Raw genomic sequence first — 25,363 nt, forward strand, 5'->3', positions numbered from 1 at the left:
ATCGTTATAACAGTTTATTTGCAGGAAGTAAAACACAAAGCAGAATATTTAGGCAGTGCGAAAGACATAGTCAAAAAAAGTAAACGAGGTAGGCACACCGCGTCCTGTGTGTCAAAGTACTGACATATCTGGTGTTGTCAGCAGAGGCGGTGGATGTTTACTGTACAGCGCAGCAACTTAGGTCGAATTCACGCGCGACAGTTTAAGCTCAGCGTATTCGTCGAATAGTTTTGTCAATTTTATGGACGTCTGTATTCGTATGTACACTTAGCGCAATTCAGTATGAAGTCAATTTATAGCTACGAAATTTCATTACCTCGCACAAATGCATGAGCATGGTCGTGACAGGAACCGTTAAAGACAAATGCATTGGGCCTCGACAGCACGCCGGGAAGGTACACAATAGAGATACCAATTTAACTCACATTTCTGCAACAAGAAATGTAGCAAAGTTAGTAACATCTATTTAGAGTGCCTCAGACCTGCATGCGGGATGAAGCGCGGACGTATTGCCTCATCAGATTTTAAGTGGCCCGACCAACTTGCCATTTTGAATTGGGGGCCCGTTCCTTACCCCGTGCGAGCCGCCCTGTACGCATGTTTATTCTGGCAAGTCATGTTATGGCACATTGAGAACGATAAAATTCCGCAATTCATGCCAGACTAGAAGGCGCTTCAAATCAAAAGGCCTATAGCTTAAAATCGGCGCTCACCACTACTGACTTAGCAGCAGACAAGACAGCGGCGTTCAGAACGCACCCTTTGGGACTGGCCAATTCTCTTTCAACCTCCTCTCTGTAAAACAAAATGGCCGCCTATCGCCTTCGGAAGCAGTCGGGCGGGTCCCTTAAGAAGCAAATAAACTCTTAGTAACTGCCAAACCGCCTCTTATAGTGAGAAAAAGGAACTGCCCAGCATTTTTACAAAAAGCGTGTCCCGATTGTCTGTACATCAGGGCAGCCGCTGATGTACCCTTTGTAAAGGGCTCAGGGCCCTTTGGCCGTCCCTGACTGAGCTAACCATTTTTCAAATTTTCAATACTGAGTTACATTAACAGCGGATAGTGCGCTGGGCTGGGCCACGTTGAGATCAGTAGTGGTCAAGCTCCATGTGGACGACTTCGTTCAGGAACGGCTTCAGCATAGGCAGGTAGACCCGCTCTACGGCCCGGAGGTCGTAGCCGCTGTCCACGTACACGGCCCCCGCCACGGACTGGAAGAAGTTCTGGATGAAGCAGCGCCTCTTCTCTACGTCTCCCAGCTGCTTCAGGGTCTGCAGTACGTTGATCGTGTTGAAAAAAAGATCGGTAATCCTGATAAATATGAACCTCATTGCCTCGCCGTGCATGGGCAGCACGGATAAGTATATATATTCAGACAGTCAGACGCGTACACAATTGTGTGATCCCATATCTAACTTAAAGAAATTGGTGGCGAGTTTGGCTTGTGCCCTTTCTAATGTGTACTAATTTCTGGGGCCTAAATTCAAAACTGGGAAAGCATAACGTTGTAAATATATTTAAAACCGGAAAAGTCGCACCCAACACGGTTTTTCGAGGTATTGGGAAATAGAGAAAGGGCACAGAACATGCGGCAGAGACATCCGCAAAACACCGTCTGTTCTGCGGTAAAAACCTTACTGGGGGACAAATTTTCCCTATTTTAGTAACATCTGGCGTCCCGCAGGGCTCTGTCTTGAGACCACTGCAATACATAGCGAAACCAACGCAACAAATAGACCGATTCACCAAACTAGACGTTCCGATAAAGATTTATTCTCTCTTCTCCCTCTCTCATTTTCTTTCTTTCCTCTCTTCTGCCGTGTAATCTGCACGACATTTGCTTTCCTCCCTGCCTACTTTCCCCGCTAAGTAGCAAGTCCGTGTCGAAATTCTGGCAAACATTTGGGCTTTCGCTTCTAATAAAGAGCTCTCTCTCTCTCTCTCTCTCTCTCTCTCTCTCTCTCTCTCTCTCTCTCTCTCTCTCTCTCTCTCTCTCTCTCTCTCTCTCTCTCTCTCTCTCTCTCTCTCTCTCTCTCTCTTTGTGTTTTGCGTCTGAGCGGAGTATATATCGCGCCTATGAGGGCCGGCATAGTACGTACCTGCACGTCCTTGACGTTGCCGATGTACTCGGTCAGGTGCTCCCAGTCTCGGCGGTCGTCGATGAAGACGGCCTCGTGGAAGCCGTTGCGCACCGCGAGCAGAGCGTACGCCTCCTGGCTCTCGACGAGCGCGCGCCGCTGGGCGAGCTGCTCCTTGGTCTTCACCGCGCAGTGCTCGAGCAGGTACTGCGAGATGATGAACTTGAGCACGTAGTCGCCCACGTAGTCCAGCGGGTCGCAGAAGGTCTTGTTCGTGGGGCGCTTGCTCTGCTTGTAGGTTCGGTGCAGCAGGGCGCGAAGAAGCGTGCCTGCGTGTGGGTTTGACGGCATACTCCGCATGAGAGGGGCTTCTCAAGACAAGCATGGAACAGGCAACAACGCCGACTGTGCTCATAATGTGCGCTGCAGTAATGAAGGCATTCTCAGCATGCAGCCAGGATGGCAGCACCCAGCTTGCCGCGCTTTGTTTCCACTTCGCATATCAATCACAAATCGTATTGCTCTCATTGTTGTCAGGCTTCGCGCTATAGGTGTTATTTGTTGCAAAGTTAAGCTGTCAATTTCTTCGTTTAGCAACACTGGAAACGACCCCGGACATGGCCGCTGCGCCACGGACATGGCGCGGCTTGTGCCACTGCGCCGGCACGCCGAAGCAAATAAAAACACCGGCGTGCGTCGTCTGCTCCGTTTCAACCCGGTTATCAACGGCGGTGTCCACAGAGATGCTATTAATCGCACTCAGATTGAGCTGGGTGCATTACTTTGCATTCAGTGGGGTAGAGTTTGGAACGTCCAACACACATCATGTGCTTAGCGCGGATAAGTGCTGCCATCCCTCGGAGCTCGCCGTAACCAGTGACGGCGCATTCACATGGTTGCCCGCGTGCGTGCCTCGCCAGTGAATACAAGCTATACCGCAACGTATTGTTGGAGGTAGACCAAGCGAAGGGAACTGAGCGTTAAGGCATCATCGCAAACGTCAGCGTGCAGTTTATAGGTATTCAAACAAGAAACCGTGATAAGGTAAACGATTCTATTCTATTGTGCTAGCCTACGTGGGACACCAATTTCATAGCATAAATGACACACAAGGAAATCGGAACGTCAGGCTACAGAGGCCATAGTAATCACGAGGGAAACACCTGCACTCGTTAGGAGGCCTTATCCAACGCCGCAGGTCTTGAAGTGCGGCCTGCGGACCCTTGATACTGGTAGCAAGGAACCTGACTTACTAAGGCGCAGCCCCTAAAAACTTGCCGCAGAGGGTCTCTGTAGTGGACCACCGCGACACGCAGACGGAGGTACATTTATGAAAAATTCATCTCGTACCTACAAAATATGACGAGCTTTGGGGACCACGTTTCTTCCTTCAGGTTGAGAGGACTTCCGAGTTAGGGAAGTGGGTTTCGCTAGTTAGATGGAGCCCAAGTAAAAGTCCTGCTCAGGGTTTAAACTATTCAGCTCGCAGTCCACTACCAGTTTTCTTTTCTTCCTTGGTTATCTTACTTGAGCTTTCTTCTCTTTACTTTTCTTCTCTACGTAATACACGTTTCAAAGTTTTATCGAAGAGTGTAACCCTTTGGGAACTGGAGCCTCACTTTTCTTTTAACGTGATTTGTGGGATCTAATGCGCTGATATGGGCAGAACACGTGACCAAAAGAAAAAAAAAGGGCGACCCAACTCTTGTTCTTGAACTCGTAGCCTCCCAGCTTCTCCTTGACGAACTTCTCCGGGTATACCATCTGGAGCTTGATGACCAGCTCAGGCTTGAGCACGAACTCCGGATGACTGCCCGACGCTGAACCTGTGCAAGAAATAAAGAGGACGTAAGAAATCTGACAACTTCGCTTTTATATAGGCATACATGGTCACTCGTTTGCTTTTCATATTGCGTGGGATGACGTTGTCTTCCGATATTATTGGTCTGTTCGCTCTCGACTCGGCCCACCCGACCACCCACCACTCAGAGACACGGGCATGTGTATAAAGAGGCAGGCTGGTCATCTGCCATCTATGCCTTTCCGTTGCATCTGAAAACACTACCAATGAAGACCTTTTAAAAGCGCGTGGATACAATGTATCCACCGTATCCACATAACCGCGTAACATGTTCACCGTATCCACGTAAAGCATGCTTACCGCACTGGAGAAACAGAGTAGAACCGTGGGCCTGAAAATTAATATGCAGAAAACTAAAGTAATGATCAATAATCTCGGGACAGCACGCACAGCGGTTTGAGGTAGGTGGCGAGGCCGTGGAGGTGGTAAGCGAATATATTGCCGTGAACTAGGCATTGGGTTTGTTTGTTTATGTTTTGTTTTTACTGCCCGGCCGCGCCCGGCTATGTTATCTGTGTCCCAAGAGAAGCGCACGTTTCATTCTTTATTTTGATTCCGCACAGGTTATCTCCTTCTGATACGGAGAGCGTTTCGCCCTAACGTCACGAGCCTCGAGTAATCTTCTTTGATCTACAACGTTCCAGATGTAAATCGACGGTTCGAGAAACACTCGCGCCGAAAGATATAAAAGCCTGCAGAGCAGACACCGCGGGATTCCGATCACCGACGCTCGCTTGCGTACGTCACTCGGTTGACTGCTGCTTTGCCGCCTGTGTATTCTTTGAGTTGTTAGGGGAGCACAATTTCGCTCGAACAAACTTGTTTTCCTTAAAGACAACTGCGTCGTCTTTGGCATCGTGACAATATCTACTTGGGCTAAGTTGTGACCCCGGATCCCAACCATGAGGAAAAGAATGTGGTGGAGTGCATTCGGCAGGCATTCTCAGATAATGAGTGGCAGCCTACCATTGTCCCTGAAGAAGAAAGTGTATGACAGCTGCATCTTACCGGTACTCACCTACGGGGCAGAACCTTGGAGGCTCACTAAGAGGGGTTCAACTTAAATTGAGGACGACTCAACGAGCAATGGAACGGAAAATGATAGGTGTATCGTTAAGGGACAAGAAGAGAGAGGAGTGCCAGCGCTATGCCTGAGGTGGAGACCTCAGGCATAGCGCTGGCACGGTGTTCGCCGCATAGCCACAGCCAACGGACATTAAGGATCGTGCAGCAACCTTGATGTCCATAATACATGTCCAACGTTTTCCTTGTTGCGTTGTTGACACGATGAAAATTGAATTAAGGTTGACATGGCGGTGGCGAGCTTTGTCATAGGGAAGATGTGATCCAGAGAAAAATGTTTGTAAAGGAGCGAGTTCAAAGTTTTTGATTCCGTGTCCTAGCTAGCTCAAATATGTTTGATAAGCTAAGGGAAGATGTCATCCAGAGGAAAATGCTTGTGAAGGAGCGAGTTCAAAGTTTTGGATTCCGTGTCATTAATACCTCAAATATGTTTGATAAGCTAAGCTACGCAGAAAAGCCTCGTTATAAGCACTATATAAAGTACTAATTCCATTCCCGGGAATGGCAGACATTTTAATTCACGGGGTGACGTCTGTATACGAGGGTTATTTTCAGCCCTCCGCCGAACGAAACGGCACCGTAATTTTGAATATATATGACTAACCTCTATTCAGCTCCGCATACCGCCTCGTCTTATATTTACATATGTGCCAATGGCACCAAGAACAAGGAAATGTTCGGCGAAAACAAATATCTGAATAGAAGAAATGGGCGCGTGAAATTTCCAGCAGCGGCGCTACATGAAACCACAGCCGAAGTAAAAAGTGGCCGCGTATCAGCTCCTTTTGTTGCAAATGTCGACGGAAGACGATAGTCGACTGGCGCCCTTGGCAAGTAAATGCCTCCCTTCTCTCTCCCGCTCATCTCTCATGCTGTTCCTCTGCTGTCTCGTTCCTCCCAAGATAACACGCTAGAGGTTTGCTCAAGTAAATTTAAATTTACCGTCTTCTACTGCTCCAATTCGGGTGCCTCGACGCTAGCGCTGCCGTACGGTGGAGACACGCGTGAATTGAGGCACCGTACTACAACATTTGTAGAACCATGATGCCCTACTGCGCGAGCGTTCCAAGTGGAACGTTTACCCCATCTTTCTTTCTTGATTTATTTATTTCTTTATTTGACCACAAAGCAGCGCATGCTCATACAAAAGAAATTACAAACAGAAATGTCAACAACGCAATGTGGTGGGGAAAATGAGGAGAAAGCTGCGCACATGCAGCTTGACAAAGCCCCACCTTCCAGAAAAAACAACAACAAAAACAAAAAAACAAAAAAATTGGGCCCATCTCCCCGCGAGGGGGACTCGAGTAAATGCGTCGCATAGGGGGTGGGTGTATTGCGTTAACGTTTAGTGTTTGGGGAGTTGGTGGTAGTGAATGCGTTGTATCAGCAGCTTCTTGACGTAGTTTGAATGAGTCAATGATATAAAGCGCGTTCGTAGCCTCCCATTCTGTGTCGGCTTTGTGGCGCAGTGGGTAGAGCACCATGTACATTGCGTTCCGCCCGCAGGGTCGAGGGATCGAAACCAGGCGCCGGATAGTATTTTTTTTATATTGTGTAGGGGGAGGGGTGCGGACTACGACTACGGACGTCAACGCGGGTGACATCGTGAGTTACTGAAATGCTCTGCATTTAAAAAAACGAAAAGAAAACAAGAAGGAAGACAGCATACAAACTATGCAATAATTTCTGAGCAAATAAGGCTTCCGCGATTTGTAACAAACGCATATATTTTTGCATATAACCACACATTCAAAGCACTACTTTCTTATGACCGCAAATGGGGAACTTTCGTTGCTATTGCCATTTGACTTCTTTAAATGACGCCAGGAGGTAGCGCTGGCAACAGCAGGCGATGGTTTTCTGCCGTTGATGTATTATTTCATTTGCTATCGCAAAAATCAAGCACTTATGAATTTTTTAATGAAGGAACACTGTAAATACCTCTTGTCTATTGATTTTCTGCCTTATATTTGCGTGATATCTTGATCTTGTTCAACAATGTTGACAAATATGAACCCTGACACTGGACTTCGACGTTTAGCTTTGGCTGTGAGTATATAAGATTATTCGCAGATACCACTTGACTTTGGCCGGGTGGCTGAATCGAGTCACAGAGACAGACACAGACAGACAGGCAGACAGACAGACAGACAGACAGACCAACATTTCTGCGTTTAAGTAGCCCAAGAAAGACTATCGTCTTTAGAGAGAGAGAGAGAGAGAGAGAGAGAGAGAGAGAGAGAGAGAGAGAGAGAGAGAGAGAGAGAGAGAGAGAAACGTTTATTAGAGCTTTCTAAAGTGGGAGTGGTTCCCTAGTCCGGGAATCCATCAAGTGAGCAGAGAGCCTTCGCTCTGGATGCCAGGAGCTGCTGGACGTCCAGATGGTCGCTGGTCACCAGGTTCTCCCACAGCTCAGGGGTGGGAAGAGGGGATCGGAGAGGTGGAAGTTTGGGATTGCACACACACTGTATTATAATATGAGCTAGAGTTCCGGGTTGTGAACAAAACTGGCACAGAGCAGAGTATTGAGTGGGAAACATATGATGCAGGCGAACGGGGTGAGGAAAGGTATTGGTTTGTAGTCTGGGGAGCAGCGATTCTTCTTCCTTGGATAGCGCAGGGTGAGGGGGAGGGAAGTGTTGTCTGTCGGACCGGTAATATTGCGTGATGTCTTGATACGTCACGAGCAGGATTGACGATGTGGTCTCCTCGGAAGCCTGGAGAGAGAGGGCGCAGGCTTGCTGATGAGCAAAGTTGTTGCCCGTCAGGGAGGAATGGCCAGGAGTCCAGATGATATTAACTTTACGACGGGGTTGATGAGGTAAAAAGTAGCTTTAAAGTAGAAGGGGCCACACTCCCGGCTAAGAAGCTTCGGCAGGCAGCTTGGGAATCCGTGATAATGATTGGGTACTTAGTGTGTATGAGGGCTAAGGCGATAGCTAGCTCCTCGGCAACCCAGGTTGATGATGTCTTGATTGATGCACAGGTAATGAGGGCGCCCTTTGTGGTGACTGCGGCTACTTTGTGTTGACCATTAGGGTAGGTACTAGCATCCGTATAGGCGACATCTTTTCTTTTTCCATAAATATTCTCATTTTCTTGGCTTCGGGCTTGTCGGCGGCCGGGATGGAGGTCAGGGTGCATATTTTTGGGTAAAGGGCGAACCTGGATGTTACTTCTCCAATGGTCAGGGAGGGGCTGACAGGCAGTAGATTGCGGGCATGTGATATGGAGGTTGTTTAGGAGGGCTAGCCCTGCAGGTGTCTGTGTTAAACGGAGCCGTTGGCTTGATAGATGGCCTTCAATTAGCTCGGATACAGTATTGTGGAGGCCAAGTTGTAGGAGACGTGCCGTCGAAGCTTAAAAGCTTTGCGAATTAATCGATCAATGCTTTCTGTGTCACTTTTGGTGAGGGTAAGGTAAGGTGTTACATAGGTTACTCGCGAAATCAGGAGAGCTTGAACCAGTCGGATGAGATCTTCTCCTTCATGCCCCGGCACCGGTTCGAAACGCGTCGAAGCATGTTGGAGACTTGCTGAAACGCCTTGGAGAGCTTCTATAAAGTTTGATCATTACGCGTGTTGGCCTGGATGATAAGGCCTAAAATTCGAAGTGGGGAGCTGGGTCGTATGGTATCGCCGTCGAGGTGGATACAAATCGGTTATATGTGTGAAGCAGAAGGATGTTTGCGTACGACGATAAGTTCCGATTTTGGTGGCGAGCACTGAAGCCCGACTGACGAGGCATATTTGTTAACGACATCCGTAGCCTGTTGAAGTGAGTCTTGGATTTTTCCTATGGAGTCAGTGTCTGTCCATATTGTGATGTCATCGGCGTAAAGCGCGTGATGAACGTGAGGGATGGCGTCGAGTTGATGGGGTAAGTCCAGGAGGGCCAGATTGAAAAGTAGTGGAGAGAGGACGGAACCTTGAGGCGTGCCCCGATCACCCAGTGCAATAGGCTGAGATTGAACGTCTCCTACCCGGATAATAGCATAATGACGGCATTGTTATCATGACAGGTGAATAACTAGCATCGCCCCCCCCCCAAAAAAAAATGTTATTCTGATTATTTTTTGATACACACCACTTTGTGCAGGCGGCGAGTCCTTCACAACCGTACTGGCTGCGGGCTTCGGTGCTTCTGTCGTCATTCGGCCTGTGGCAGCCTGCGTCAGAGAGAGAGAGAGAGAGAGAGAGAGAGAGAGAGAGAGAGAGAGAGAGAGAGAGAGAGAGAGAGAGAGAGAGAGAGAGAGAGAGAGAGAGAGATTATTATTCTTTCGTGGAGCGTAGTGGCTTATGATGATAAAGGGATGGTTAGTAAATGCGAATATATAGAATAAAAGGAAAGGCGCATGCACGCAAGCACGCACGCACACACGTAGGCACAAACAGGGAGAAAGACAGAGAAAGAGCGAGAGAAAAGAGGTATAGAAAGAGGCAGAATCGCAAACAGCACGCCTCTAGCCCATAATCCGTTAGGAAGCCGCAAAGAGCTTTGATACCTCGCACTCTACTGCCATTGGTATACCAGGGGCCTGAAACGTTTTCCAGGAACATTTCTGACCCTCAGGAACCTTCGGGAAGTCGCCCGCACTGAAGAGAAGCGCGGACAAGAGCACAAATCGTGTTCATCTCCCCCCTGACACCTCGAACGGGACACAAAAGGGATGGCAACAGTGCGGAGGATGTGACGCAATATGAAAGGGGGAGAACCAATACAGTTGTCTTCAATTTTTTATAGAAGGATGACCAGCAAAGCTGTGGTGCCGAGCGACGACGACATGCTTTCACAGGGTCGTCGTAGTTCTAGGGGTTGCACATAGCAAAACACGTTTGTTTGTAATTTACGATTGAGCAAGGTTCCTGATTATTTACCTGAATGAAACTTTGAAGGACTGGCTCTTTATTCCAGCGGACAAACATGGGGCTGTCCGTTTCCCTCCCGTAAAAGGACATGTATTGACAGCAGACGAGAATTCCACAGTATTTACAACTTCACTCTGAACTACGTAATTTTGAAAAGTAAATGAAACCCGACGCACTGTTAGAGTCGTCTTAGCGGCTCATTGTCATATAATTTGTTTCGAGATAGTTCCGATAAGAACAACAGTTAAAGCAACTTTCTGTAATGGTATTCCCTCCGAAGATGGACGTGCTTTACTGTGCAACATCCGCTGTGGGAAAGCCATCCCTTGAAAACGAAGCCTACAACGATCTCCTTAAAGTCGGCTTCACCTGTAAACCCAAATGCATTGCTGGAAAGACATTTTCCGGGGGTTTGGGAGGAGGTCTTGGGAAGTCGTCTTCCATTAAAGTGTATGAAGGCCCTATGTTTTTTTTATGATTTTTTTTTCATGCGCTGACAATTTGGCGCACAGTTTTACGATCCCGGGTATTTGCGTGGGCGCCGCAACGCGGCGCTACGCCCGCGTGCAAATCTTGTCTACATCGCTTTGCTGACGGAGACGGTCTGCTGGATCCTAGCTGTACACAGCTTTGCTGTAATATTGGTGTGCGTTTGCTCTATTACTGCGACCTCTTCAGATCGCGATGTCTTCTGCGCAGCAGCTGTACCTCGTCAGAGTCTTGCTAAAGATACTGATGGAGGTAGCACGCAACGACTGCCTAAGCAGTAAGAGCAACGGGCACGTCAACGTGGAGAATTTCAAAGAAGAAGAAGAAGAAGAAGAAGAAGAAGCAGAAGAAGAAGACCTTGTCGACAGGGTGCGAGTGATAAAGGTAACAAAATTTGGCTGCCTACTTAAGGAACCAAGTCCCTTCATATATGCTACGAATTCGGAAGGGTAACCTGGGAAAGAACCAGAGTCAAGGAACAAAACTAATAAATCATAACTTTGATAACGACAACTCAAAAGCCAGCACTGGAAAAAGAAATACTCTCTTTATATACTCAGAATGCTTCCTTAGTGTCTGTGTATGCCAGTCAGCTCTCAGACGTCCAGTAAATGCTTAGTTTTTAATCCACCTTTGGTAGGTACGAAAGAGACCGTCAGCTTTCCCAGTCCTTTCTTGAGTGTCACTCACCACTCGTGCTGCATCATTATCGATGTCCAGGGGCGGTATTCCCGTAACTGTCCCCTTTTAAAACGTCCCTTTTGCGTCCCTTTCACCGTGACGTAGTTCCGGTTAAGCAGTGGGTCATTGATTCAAATACCGTAACTGTCCTTGCAAACGCATTTTAAAGAAGTGAAACCGTATCAGAGTATATTTTATGTGTTTTTTGTTCCGCGAGCGAACCAACAATAAGGCGACGAAAAATCGTCTGCTCCAAATCGTCTGCTCCGAGTAGCCCCGGCTCATAGCTCCTGCTTGTAAGGCGTCACATCCGGGTGTTCGCTTTTAGCTAATCAGGGCTCGCTCAAAAGGGACACTTTTTAAAGGGACACAAAAGGGACAAAACACGGGAATACCGCCCCAGGTTCATGGTGCGCAATGATCGCGACACTGCTGATCTTTCCTTTCGAGCGCTGACCTTTGAAGAGGCTCGCCTAAGATCTTTAGTTCCCCTTACCAAAGCGGTCTTGCTATTTTTTCCCCAAGACGCTTGCTTAGTAGAGGGAACTCCCGGTCTCATTCAAAAGGAGGGGAGCTATTGTACACGACGCCCCGACCGAGCCCCCGCGGATATACATAATCTGTTGTGGACATGCCCTGATGGCGCGTGGGATCGCGAGCAAGCCATGGACAGCCTACCACCCGCTGGTCGATCGACAAACTTCATCCGCAGGGACAATAGTTCGAGGCTCTTCTCTATTACATCCGGGCGGGCGACCTCCCTAACTGAATATGGATTGCCCTATCTTCGTAAACGTTTCACCTCTGCCTTCTGTTTCCTTTTAACTTTTTCTTCTCGTTTTGTTTTCTTCTCTATCCCGTTTGCGCCCATATATAGTGAAAAAAAAAATGGCCGCATTTTTCGGTTACAAAAATAAACATTTCACCATCGTCATCATCGTCACCAATGAATGAAAAACGATCTTTTCTCAGCAGCACCCCCGCCAATAAGTTTTTTACTGTATTTTTATTTTCAGTTCGGAGTTCGCCAGCACCGCGTTCACGTCTTTTTTAAAGTAATCTGACTTCTTTTTTTTTTACACTCTAAAAATCAGTACTTAAATGCTTTTGAAGTGCCAAGAATAATGGGAGAGGCCTTTGCCCTGCAGTGGGCGTAGATATGTGCTGGTGATGATGATGATGAAGTGCCAGGGGCTAGCACGTGGGACACCTGAGCGATGACATCACATGCACACTGACGTTACAACAGGCGTGACAACGAGAAGTTGCCTAGGAGAAATGGTTACAGGATTTTTGTCGCTTCCGAAGGGGCAAAAAATTTCGCCTGAGCGAATGCGCAATAAAATGGGAGACTAATAACATAATATTTTTTAATAAAATTACGAATGCTAGTTGTGCGTGCGAAAAAGCTAAGTAATGGATTTTTTTCTTTCGTGCAGTAAATGCATACTCCTGTTGTAAAGCTTTGGTTTTCAAAACAATCATACATTTCGAAATAAAGCGCGAACAAGTTATCCGGACTGCATACTTCAATGTTTTTACGTGCAAAAGGTGTATCAGTGCCGTATTAGCAATACACCGGAAGATCTGGAAGCTAAGCGAGTAAAACAGAGCACATACATACTGAAAGAAAATACACATGAACTCGCCTTTTCGGAAGGGTCTTTAGATTCCTCCAGCTCCTTTAGTATATCCGCCATATCAACAAATCCGTCAGCGTTCTCCATTTCGGCACCAGCGGGTCACTGAAAAGAGTAGTGTCACACTTTACATAACTTAAAAAAACGACTCTTTATTGACTAACGCAGCATTGGGGAAAAACACTGTCCACCATCAAGGCGATATTGCTTTTGAAGTAGGCCATAGCAGTAGCATCTTTATTTATTTATTTATTTATTTATTTATTTATTTATTTATTTATTTATTTATTTATTTATTTATTTATTTATTTATTTATTTATTTATTTATTTATTTATTTATTTATTTATTTATTTATTTATTTATTTATTTATTTATTTATTTATTTATTTATTTATTTATTTATTTATTTATACAATACTGCAGGCCAATGCGCTGGTCCAAGCAGGAGTGGGTACATCGAAACATTAGTGTAAGAAACAAAGGCCAGCAATGCAGCAGAAACATAAAACGTTAAGAAAACATGTGACGCTCCAAGTCACCAGGAACACTGCTAAAAGGAAACACATCAGAGGGAAATGAATTCCAATCTTCCGCAGTTCTAGGGGAAAAAAACTATATTAGAAAGCATATGACCGCCCAAAAATACGGGACAGAGAACGTCCATGACCATGACGAGTACGTTGTGCTGATAGTGGTTTAACACTGTCACGGAGATCAATTTTTATATTACCAGACATACATAATTGTAATGAAAGGAAAGGCGACTGAACTTTCTCCGAGCTTATGAAGTACAAATGCCGTTTAATTGCATTATGGTTGTCGGGCAATCAAGCCTGCGATATTTGCAAAACATAAACCTAGCTGCTTTTCTGTTAATACACTCCAGTTGCATAATATATTTCTTCTAAGCTTCGCTATTAAAGGGACCCTGCTACACTTACCATAGACTACTCGGAATGTATATTGCGGTAAAGTCTATTCTCCCAACAATCTCCTCCCGCAAGAACCGAAACTACGCGCCATGAGAAATCGCGCATAATTGTTCCCTCTCAACTCGACCGCGGACAACGTGACGAAAACTGCGCGCTCTCTCCCGGAGATGGGGGCGGTCACGGCGTTCCATGGAGGAAAGAATACGGCGTCTCTTCGGCGGCCTTCGATATATCACATGCCAGGAAGTTTTAAATGCAGAGCATTTCAGTAACTCACGATGTCACCCGCGTTGACGTCCGTAGTCGTAGTCCGCACCCCTCCCCCTACACTATATAAAAAAATACTATCCGGCGCCTGGTTTCGATCCCTCGACCCTGCGGGCGGGACGCAATGTACATGGTGCTCTACCCACTGCGCCGCAAAGCCTACACAGAATGGGAGGCTACGAACGCGACTTATATCCTTGACTCATTCAAACTACGTCAAGAAGCTGCTGATACAACGCATTCACTACCCCCAACTCCCCAAACACTAAACGTGAACGCAATACACCCACCCCTATGCGACGCATTTACTCGAGTCCCCCTCGCGGGGAGATGGGCCCAATTTTTTGAACGTTGGCGGCAGAACGTCAAGCAGTTTCAGCGGTCCAGTCTCACGGTTGAAACAGCAGCCGCTGCTTTCTTGATAACACCGACATGTTACCCCGTTCCTCGCGGTCAGGTTGCGAACCGTCGGTGCATGTAGATGTGTCGCTCGTATGTCGGCTACTGTTACCTTCTCAAGTCGCCGTTTGGCTTGCAGACTTAGTACGCAACAATTTTTGGCGTTGACGCTCTCTCGCTGGACAGCATGTTTCGTTACTAATTTCTGCGCTGTTTAACGAAGTCGTCTGGCGAAGTCTCGAATTTGCTTTGATGTTTTGACACAACGAACAGACTGTTTCTTTCTTTTTCTCCTTTTGTCCGCAGCGTGGAGGGGTATATTTCCGGTCTGGTGGCACAAAAAGCAGGCATGGCTGCCTGCTCGCAAGGGCGCGCTCAGGCTGGTAGGGCGTTTTTGAAACAATAAACGTTTGTTGTCAACTGGTCTCGTTGAAAGGGGAGTATTGAGTTCGTCACTCCAACTCCGCGCGCACTCAAAACGCAAAAGAAACACAAAAACTATGCGTACAGGTTCAGGCATTGAAGAGGTTGCTACACAACGCCGACGACGGCGGATCGTCACAGGAACTGCTAGAAATAAGCCGCAAAGTTGACCAACGACAGACAATAGGAAAGCCATGCATGGCACCCGCCGCGGTGGCTCAGTGACTAAGGCGTTGCGCTGCTGAGCACGAGGTCGCGGGTTCGATTCCCGGCCGCGGCGGCCGCTTTTCTGATGGAGGCGAAAAGCAAAAACGCCCGTGTGTACGAGATTTCGGCGCACGATAAAGATCCCCAGGTGGTCAAAATTAATCCGGAGCCCTCCACTACGGCGCGCCTCATCGTCTGCGTTGCGTCGGCGCGTTAAACCCTACAATCAATCAATCAAGGACAGCCATGGCCCAAATGACGCCGTTTAGGCCATGCCAGGGGTGCATAATGAGGAGAATTGAAGAGAGCGCGGTTGGTTTTTCCGAGTCTTTGACTGAGCGCTTACCGCTTCACGTGCACGTGTAATATTTGGCTCAGGTATTCCTGGCAGTGTAATCTAATAGTCGCGCATGTTTACTTGCACTGCACACAGTGCTGCAGGGTCCCTTTAATGGACTCCTTCGCAGGAGTCCAAACAACTTTGCGGCTCATTCCCTTTATTACTGCAGACAAAACGTATCCTCCCACACTTTAACGCCTCAGACCATGATGGCTCGTCCCGCGTTTTTCAAAATGACAGTGCAAGTCACCCAGAAAACTCCTCCGTCACCAGAGCAGATGAAGGGAGAAAAAACTTCCTTTCCCCCCCTCCACCAGTCAACCGACGCAGCAGTTACTGGCCACGTTTACATTTCCGCGACAGAAGCACGGCGAAGCCACTGCGCGAACAGGCTTGACGTGCTTCCAAGCGCTTGCGAGCTCGCTGCGATGCGCAGTGTAAACGCGGATTCTGTTTCGATCGCGCTGGAGTCGTGTGGGTACGGTTCGTTACTGTAGCATCCTTTTAGGGCTGCAGCGCTATCAATTTAACTATTTGCGGTGTCTACTCGTTAATAGCTAAATGAACCTCAAAATCTTCAGGGGGAGGAACCAAGTTTTTGGACAGGTTATAGTAAGACATGAAGGAAAATTTGAACAGCGAGTAAGCAGCAGCGGGCAATTTATTTATGAACGCTCTGGAACGACATTCTTGGTGCTTCCTTTGTTCCTGTATTTTTATTTCTTTCCTTCTTTCTTACAAATTTAAGCAATGCGTACACGAAACTGGAACTACACACACACACACACACACACACACATTATATATATATATATATATATAGCAGAACAGAGAGATACGGGACGAGGGACTCGGTAAAGATACATATCAAGGTTGCAGTCGTCATTGCCAGTGCTATTCGGCTTTTTTTTTTTTCGAAATATATAATAGGGCCGAATGACGTGTGCTTGTCACGTTTCTTTGATTCATTGATAAATAAGCGAAAATATAAGTCGAGAAAAAATCCGCCGTTTTCCGGGAGCGGGACTCGAACCCACATCTCCGCATAACCGGTGCGGTGCGTTAACCAATTACGCTATCCCCACAGCGGCTTCTCTCTCGACTTTAAAGCGGGGGTTTATATTTACAAGAGCTCTGAGGCCGGTCAACTAGAGAGAAGCCGCTGTGGGGATAGCGTAATTGGTTAACGCACCGCACCGGTTATGCGGAGATGTGGGTTCGAGTCCCGCTCCCGGAAAACGGCGGATTTTTTCTCGACTTATATTTTCGCTTATTTATCAATGAATCAAAGAAACGTGACAAGCACACGTCATTCGGCCCTATTATATATTTCGAAAAAAAAAAAGCCGAATAGCACTGGCAATGACGACTGCAACCTTGATATGTATCTTTACCGAGTCCCTCGTCCCGTATCTCTCTGTTCTGCTACATGCATTACGAGGCACTGGCTCCAGCAGTTCGGATATGCCAATTGCTAACCCCGACCTCCGACCACGTTCTACGTGGCGGCCGCTGGGAAAAAAGAAGACGTTCTACGTCTCCCGCGGTAGTCGAGGGGCGGCGCTAGTTGACCGGCCTCAGAGCTCTTGTAAATATAAACCCCCGCTTTAAAGTCGAGAGAGAAGCCGCTGTGGGGATAGCGTAATTGGTTAACGCACCGCACCGGTTATGCGGAGATGTGGGTTCGAGTCCCGCTCCCGGAAAACGGCGGATTTTTTCTCGACTTATATTTTCGCTTATTTATCAATGAATCAAAGAAACGTGACAAGCACACGTCATTCGGCCCTATTATATATTTCGAAAAAAAAAAAAAAAGCCGAATAGCACTGGCAATGACGACTGCAACCTTGATATGTATCTTTACCGAGTCCCTCGTCCCGTATCTCTCTGTTCTGCTACATGCATTACGAGGCACTGGCTCCAGCAGTTCGGATATGCCAATTGCTAACCCCGACCTCCGACCACGTTCTACGTGGCGGCCGCTGGGAAAAAAGAAGACGTTCTACGTCTCCCGCGGTAGTCGAGGGGCGGCGCTAGTTGACCGGCCTCAGAGCTCTTGTAAATATAAACCCCCGCTTTAAAGTCGAGAGAGAAGCCGCTGTGGGGATAGCGTAATTGGTTAACGCACCGCACCGGTTATGCGGAGATGTGGGTTCGAGTCCCGCTCCCGGAAAACGGCGGATTTTTTCTCGACTTATATTTTCGCTTATTTATCAATGAATCAAAGAAACGTGACAAGCACACGTCATTCGGCCCTATTATATATTTCGAAAAAAAAAAGCCGAATAGCACTGGCAATGACGACTGCAACCTTGATATGTATCTTTACCGAGTCCCTCGTCCCGTATCTCTCTGTTCTGCTACATGCATTACGAGGCACTGGCTCCAGCAGTTCGGATATGCCAATTGCTAACCCCGACCTCCGACCACGTTCTACGTGGCGGCCGCTGGGAAAAAAGAAGACGTTCTACGTCTCCCGCGGTAGTCGAGGGGCGGCGCTAGTTGACCGGCCTCAGAGCTCTTGTAAATATAAACCCCCGCTTTAAAGTCGAGAGAGAAGCCGCTGTGGGGATAGCGTAATTGGTTAACGCACCGCACCGGTTATGCGGAGATGTGGGTTCGAGTCCCGCTCCCGGAAAACGGCGGATTTTTTCTCGACTTATATTTTCGCTTATTTATCAATGAATCAAAGAAACGTGACAAGCACACGTCATTCGGCCCTATTATATATTTCGAAAAAAAAAAAAGCCGAATAGCACTGGCAATGACGACTGCAACCTTGATATGTATCTTTACCGAGTCCCTCGTCCCGTATCTCTCTGTTCTGCTACATGCATTACGAGGCACTGGCTCCAGCAGTTCGGATATGCCAATTGCTAACCCCGACCTCCGACCACGTTCTACGTGGCGGCCGCTGGGAAAAAAGAAGACGTTCTACGTCTCCCGCGGTAGTCGAGGGGCGGCGCTAGTTGACCGGCCTCAGAGCTCTTGTAAATATAAACCCCCGCTTTAAAGTCGAGAGAGAAGCCGCTGTGGGGATAGCGTAATTGGTTAACGCACCGCACCGGTTATGCGGAGATGTGGGTTCGAGTCCCGCTCCCGGAAAACGGCGGATTTTTTCTCGACTTATATTTTCGCTTATTTATCAATGAATCAAAGAAACGTGACAAGCACACGTCATTCGGCCCTATTATATATTTCGAAAAAAAAAAAGCCGAATAGCACTGGCAATGACGACTGCAACCTTGATATGTATCTTTACCGAGTCCCTCGTCCCGTATCTCTCTGTTCTGCTACATGCATTACGAGGCACTGGCTCCAGCAGTTCGGATATGCCAATTGCTAACCCCGACCTCCGACCACGTTCTACGTGGCGGCCGCTGGGAAAAAAGAAGACGTTCTACGTCTCCCGCGGTAGTCGAGGGGCGGCGCTAGTTGACCGGCCTCAGAGCTCTTGTAAATATAAACCCCCGCTTTAAAGTCGAGAGAGAAGCCGCTGTGGGGATAGCGTAATTGGTTAACGCACCGCACCGGTTATGCGGAGATGTGGGTTCGAGTCCCGCTCCCGGAAAACGGCGGATTTTTTCTCGACTTATATTTTCGCTTATTTATCAATGAATCAAAGAAACGTGACAAGCACACGTCATTCGGCCCTATTATATATTTCGAAAAAAAAAAAAAAAAGCCGAATAGCACTGGCAATGACGACTGCAACCTTGATATGTATCTTTACCGAGTCCCTCGTCCCGTATCTCTCTGTTCTGCTACATGCATTACGAGGCACTGGCTCCAGCAGTTCGGATATGCCAATTGCTAACCCCGACCTCCGACCACGTTCTACGTGGCGGCCGCTGGGAAAAAAGAAGACGTTCTACGTCTCCCGCGGTAGTCGAGGGGCGGCGCTAGTTGACCGGCCTCAGAGCTCTTGTAAATATAAACCCCCGCTTTAAAGTCGAGAGAGAAGCCGCTGTGGGGATAGCGTAATTGGTTAACGCACCGCACCGGTTATGCGGAGATGTGGGTTCGAGTCCCGCTCCCGGAAAACGGCGGATTTTTTCTCGACTTATATTTTCGCTTATTTATCAATGAATCAAAGAAACGTGACAAGCACACGTCATTCGGCCCTATTATATATTTCGAAAAAAAAAAAAAAGCCGAATAGCACTGGCAATGACGACTGCAACCTTGATATGTATCTTTACCGAGTCCCTCGTCCCGTATCTCTCTGTTCTGCTACATGCATTACGAGGCACTGGCTCCAGCAGTTCGGATATGCCAATTGCTAACCCCGACCTCCGACCACGTTCTACGTGGCGGCCGCTGGGAAAAAAGAAGACGTTCTACGTCTCCCGCGGTAGTCGAGGGGCGGCGCTAGTTGACCGGCCTCAGAGCTCTTGTAAATATAAACCCCCGCTTTAAAGTCGAGAGAGAAGCCGCTGTGGGGATAGCGTAATTGGTTAACGCACCGCACCGGTTATGCGGAGATGTGGGTTCGAGTCCCGCTCCCGGAAAACGGCGGATTTTTTCTCGACTTATATTTTCGCTTATTTATCAATGAATCAAAGAAACGTGACAAGCACACGTCATTCGGCCCTATTATATATTTCGAAAAAAAAAAGCCGAATAGCACTGGCAATGACGACTGCAACCTTGATATGTATCTTTACCGAGTCCCTCGTCCCGTATCTCTCTGTTCTGCTACATGCATTACGAGGCACTGGCTCCAGCAGTTCGGATATGCCAATTGCTAACCCCGACCTCCGACCACGTTCTACGTGGCGGCCGCTGGGAAAAAAGAAGACGTTCTACGTCTCCCGCGGTAGTCGAGGGGCGGCGCTAGTTGACCGGCCTCAGAGCTCTTGTAAATATAAACCCCCGCTTTAAAGTCGAGAGAGAAGCCGCTGTGGGGATAGCGTAATTGGTTAACGCACCGCACCGGTTATGCGGAGATGTGGGTTCGAGTCCCGCTCCCGGAAAACGGCGGATTTTTTCTCGACTTATATTTTCGCTTATTTATCAATGAATCAAAGAAACGTGACAAGCACACGTCATTCGGCCCTATTATATATTTCGAAAAAAAAAAAGCCGAATAGCACTGGCAATGACGACTGCAACCTTGATATATATATATATATATATATATATATATATATATATATATATATATACTAGCCTGCTCATAACGGACACATCGGGAAACAAAAAACAAAAATCACTTTGTTATATCCGTTTTTCGCTATATCTGGACGTAAAATGCATGTCTATGAATGGTGACGGGAACGGAAGATTTGTTTTTTACAGCCGGGGTTTCGTTAAAACCGGCTGTAAACTATAAGTCAGCTATACTGTATACGCAAATACTACGCACGCAGCAAAACTGAGCGGGCCTTAGGGGCAGACAATGAGTAAGTTGGTATGACTCGTTTTGCGCGATTTCTTAGAAACTGCAAATGTATGCGTAGTTGCTACTTAAGCCGAACGGCGAAAATATCCCCTGTTCGCGCATACGTGAGCAACTTCGAAGCGAGTTAAAGAGCATAAAGGAAAGTTACGTCAGTTACGTCACTTTCTGGCAGAGCGCCATTTTGTTCGTTCTATAGTTTCTCGCTATTTCGCATGCGCTTCAGCTTCACTGGCAAAAAAAAAAAAAAAAGGGGCTGCCTGCACCAGAGTCACGAACCGTCTACGTGTTCTCACTGTCAGCATGTAAGCCGCGAATTTTCTTTCCATTCGCTCCCTCACTATACAGCAACACAAACACAGCAGAGCGCCGTAAAGGCCCGAAGCTCAAGCGTGGCGAACAGGCACATAGGCTAGCGAAATTAGCACCTAAGTCACCTAAGTAAGAATCTGAAATGAATTCTACTCGATAGCTTGACACTTTAAAATTGCTTCTTGTTCCTCTTCAAGAAACTTCGCAACACTTTTGATAAACGCGCTCACTGTTTCCTTCGCGTCAGGAAGAAGTGTGAAAGCTTGAGTTATCGCCAGCACAATGCGGCTCTGCGTGACTCACTCGTCGCAACAGATCCTCCTTCCGTTTCTACTTTGCTTTTGCGGCATTTTTTTTTTAAGTGGCTACCGCTATTCGTTTATTGGTGCAATTGAACGTAAGCCGGCCAATAGCAGCTACATCGCTCTAATGACGTAATTCCTGCGGTCGAACACCAAGACCGGGAAAGAGATAAAAATCTTTTGAGCAAGTTTCTTTATAAGTTTTCGGAAAGGCATAGAGCAGAAATTTTTGTTATGTACATTTCAGCGCAAGAATAGACAGGGACTAGAAAAGACACAACACAAGAGCGCTCTTGTGTTGTGCCTTTCCTAGTCCCTGTCTATTTTTGCGCTGAACTGTGCATGATGGAAAACCAACTAGGCCGGTCAATCACGTTACAAAGTAATTTTTGGCTGACGTACTTCGTGACCCCGTATTCTAAGTACTGGACGTATTTGTTGACTGCAGACTGAGAGCCTTTTAAGATTCAGAGAAAGGTCGAGAAAAGCGTTGCAGGGTCCCTTTAAGGCCCCAGCTGCTCCATCTCCCGTCAGCGGCACCGCAGTTTCACTTACCTAATTTGAAAAAAGATCAAGCTTCTCAATTCATTTACTGCTATTACTAATGTTAGAACACCGAAGCCCAAAGTCGAAGCTCTTTTGTCGTCGACGCGTGCTTCCGAGTGCTCTGCTATCACCTCGTTAACAGCAGCGTGTAAGCAAGAGGGAAAACTCCGATATGGAGGCGGCACCACAGAAGGAAGGAGAGAGACAACGTCAAGAGGACGTCAAGGCCAGATTGGCCGTCGTCGTCCCCAAGCGTTATAGTCTGCGGGCCTCAGCAACGCCTTCTTGAACGCTGGCGGAGAAATCGGAACTATAAAGAGCGACCCTGAACAGCCTGCCTGGCTATCTGGAAACTTCGCTACTTCTTGTTTACCGCTAAACTTCGAGAGCGGCTTCATACTTTAATATCATGATTGTAGTTCATACCGAAGAGTGCCCGATTCCGCAATTGGTTACGTCCGCTCAACTCTATAAAATTCTGGTAGGGGAATGGCTGCAGCAGGCAGACGAGACGCGGTGCCACTTTCTGGCTCTTTGCGATTCTTTCAGAACTGATCACTACCGATTTATTTAGCTAAATTTTCTGAAAAGCATTTTCGCACAGCACTCATAGAAGCGGGCAGCTTGCTTCGTTCTCCGTGTCAAGTTTGGGCGATAGTTCTTCCAGGTTACGCAGACTCGAATCTATGATACTGAAAAGAATTTAGCATTTTTCATATCCAAAATTATTCCTTGCGCTATGCGAGATATCACTTTTCTGAAATATTTTTTTAGGTTCCCGGATGGCCTGTTTTTTATTGATATGGCTAACAGTCAACCCCCAACTTGCAACGTTTACAACGCAGTGTAACGCAGTACTCTGAGCCAGACTCTTACGACTTAGTAGTAGTAGTAAACGGCTGAATAAAAATAATGAAAATTTTGGTTTGACATCAATGAACACGGGCTGAAAATGGTGGTAATAAGAGCAGGCTAACAAATCAGCTCTGTATGCGACCTCTCGATGACGAATAAGGACAAAAAATTTGCAATGCCCGTTTACTATACATATACGGGCACAATGGTAACCGCGAAGTCGAGCCCTTGTTGCGTCGATGGCTGCGGAAGCATGAATCACTCAAGTTTTTTAGTATGTGTAGCGTTAATGGGAGCATTGAGCTTTTCAAACGTGAATGACAAGCACAAAGGACGTCAACGAACTCTCAAATTAAAAAAAGTGAATCTCTGTGCGCGTAAAAACTTGTACTGTAACAGGCTTAAATTGTAGTTGCTTCACTATTTTCGTGACAGATAGTTTCATTGGCTGTCTGGTCCCTAAGGTAAATACGGTTGAACTATTGCTAGAGCCACAAAGCGCCGAAAACACAAAAAATAAAAGTGGTGAAAAAATAGGCGGATACAAATGTCGAATTTGTAGCGGACTATAAATGCCGCGAACTTTCTACAGAACCAAAGAAGGGGCGCCGGAAGAGGCCGGTTATAACGGCGAAAGCGAAACTATAGGATGCGGCCTTGGACAACACTTGCTTGGCTGTGACGCCAAAAAAAGAAGGGGGGGGGGGGGGAGGCTATTGGCCCTGAACTCCTGGAAACGACAGCGTGGCTCTAACGGCGAAAGCGAAACTATACAAGCGACCTCAACAAGGCATCGTCCTGTTGTCCTTCCTTGTCCCGTCCATTGCCCTGTTTCTGCTGTCCTTGAAAAAGTTAACGGGCGACATTTCTCAACGCCTGCTCCGCTTTGGAGGCGAAAGCGAAACTACGAAAACTGGATTCCTCGCCAAGGTTCTGTTCTAATTTTCCACGCTTAAAACGCGTATGCTCGGCCGGGAGAGCAAAACGAAACTTCAGAAACACAATCCCTCACTGCAGTTTTCTTTCGATCTTATTCGCACCAGAGCTAAGATTAAAAAAGCTGCGCGTTTTGAAATTTCGAGTAACTCGAAAGAAACATGCTTCTTTCTGGAACCGGAAAACCTTAGGTATTCTGAACGAAAACCGGAGAAGAAATTTTTGTGACGAGGACTTTAGAAGCTTTGCTCAGTCAGAAACGAACTGTGGTGTTTTAAAAAGTATAATTGTTGGCAATCTAATCAGCAGAAAGCTAAGCTTACTTTTTTGCAGCTACGATTTGAAAGTGTCCAGGAGAGTGCAGCTACAAAGCCAAGCTTCTTTCGGTTTAGGTTGTATCTCTTCTTCTCTTATTTGTCACATGCCCGTGATGTTTACGGCACAAATTAAAGTTCTGCTTTTGGGCACTCACTCAGACTAACGAGCAATCCACCTGCATATTTATTTTACTTTTTTGCCTTTCAGATACCGGTGCCTTTGTCAAGACACCATTTATTGTTAATGCGTAGGCTAATAAAAATCTGAGTTTTCGAATGTCCATTTACACTTTGGAAATTTCTGGCACTGCACGGATAAACTTCGTGTAATAAATAACGAAACAATTGAATGCTTAAGCTCGACAAGTCTACTTACAATCGTGCTGACATATATCTTCTCGTGGTCACAAGCCAACTAACGCTCTCAATGTTTCCGTCACAAATTACCCATTTTACCCCAGCAAACATGTGGAACAACCATCCGATCATGACGTGCAGATAACGAACAAAAAACTGTTCCAACCAGCACTAAATGTCAAGCCTTCATTGCGGTCTATATGTGAAAGTGTAATCACTCTTCCTTCTATAGTTATGTAATTCGTTGCGAACTACGCGTCGAAAGCCGGCGCGGTGTGCAACGGTCAATTGCTCTGCACGCGAATGCGAGAATTGGTGGCGCGTAAACGGAACACAACAGCTGATTCGTAACAGCGGTCTAACAAATCTTGGAATAACTCGCACCGTTATGCAATGCCATGAAGTCCACATTGTGCCTTCCTCGCGAGCTGACAATCGTAATTTTATTGCTTAAAACCACCCATGCTGTGCATTAGTGTGTCTAAAAACTGCAGCCCACCTTGAGGAATTCTAGCCGTCGAATACACAGTCAAAGCAATCAACCAACTTGCCGGTGATCACCTCTTTCAGGACGAAATTTCTCGAGCTAAGCAGTCGCTAGAGGTCGAATCGTTGTAAAAGTCCTCGAAAGCGCGGAGCACAATGTCATTCGCACTGTACACCAAGGATAGCGGCGTTCCAAGCCGGCAGCAGTAGTCGCGCGCGAGAACGCGTCTCGACAAGCTGCACTGGACGCAGCAAACAGCGCGCGTGCCGCACACTCACCTTTGCGGCTGCCGAAAGCAATGACGCGGATGTCAGCTGGAAACAAGCTGCGCTCGTTTGGGGACCCAAAGCAGCAGTGCGACTATGTCCCTCGACGACGCGCTAGAGCTGCGGCGGGAAAGAGAATCGCAAGAGCGCCGAGGGGTGTTGTAACCTTGTGACTTGTGCGAGAGCGTTTGCGGAGCGGTGGCTCTTGAGCGGGTTTGTTCTGTGGAGGAGGAGGGGCAGGAGCTCTCTCGCCGAGCGCCGCCGCGCGCACTAATATTCCGCGGCCGTTAACTCTGCCGGCTTCGTATCT

General features: G+C 47.2%; 1 protein-coding gene across 2 annotated transcripts; it reads right to left on the minus strand.

The window, feature by feature from the left end:
• On the minus strand, positions 1-25,248 carry LOC144159476 (ribonuclease 3-like). Of its 2 annotated transcripts, none has more exons than XM_077690995.1 (6): positions 25,066-25,248; positions 12,714-12,809; positions 9,113-9,194; positions 3,783-3,905; positions 2,101-2,408; positions 1-1,272 (listed from the first exon to the last, which is right to left on the minus strand). In XM_077690995.1, the coding sequence occupies exons 2-6, from the start codon at positions 12,789-12,791 to the stop codon at positions 1,090-1,092; spliced, it is 774 nt and encodes a 257-aa protein (XP_077547121.1). In that variant the 5' UTR covers positions 12,792-12,809; positions 25,066-25,248; the 3' UTR covers positions 1-1,089. The 2 variants fall into 2 exon arrangements, with proteins under 2 accessions (XP_077547121.1, XP_077547122.1); XM_077690996.1 differs by lacking the exon at positions 25,066-25,248 and adding an exon at positions 24,800-24,987.
• Positions 25,249-25,363: the final 115 nt, after the last annotated feature.

Source organism: Haemaphysalis longicornis, unplaced genomic scaffold (genome assembly GCF_048455015.1).
Source record: "Haemaphysalis longicornis isolate Haplotype H1 unplaced genomic scaffold, Haemaphysalis longicornis Haplotype H1 scaffold_10, whole genome shotgun sequence".
Lineage (NCBI taxonomy): Eukaryota > Metazoa > Arthropoda > Arachnida > Ixodida > Ixodidae > Haemaphysalis > Haemaphysalis longicornis.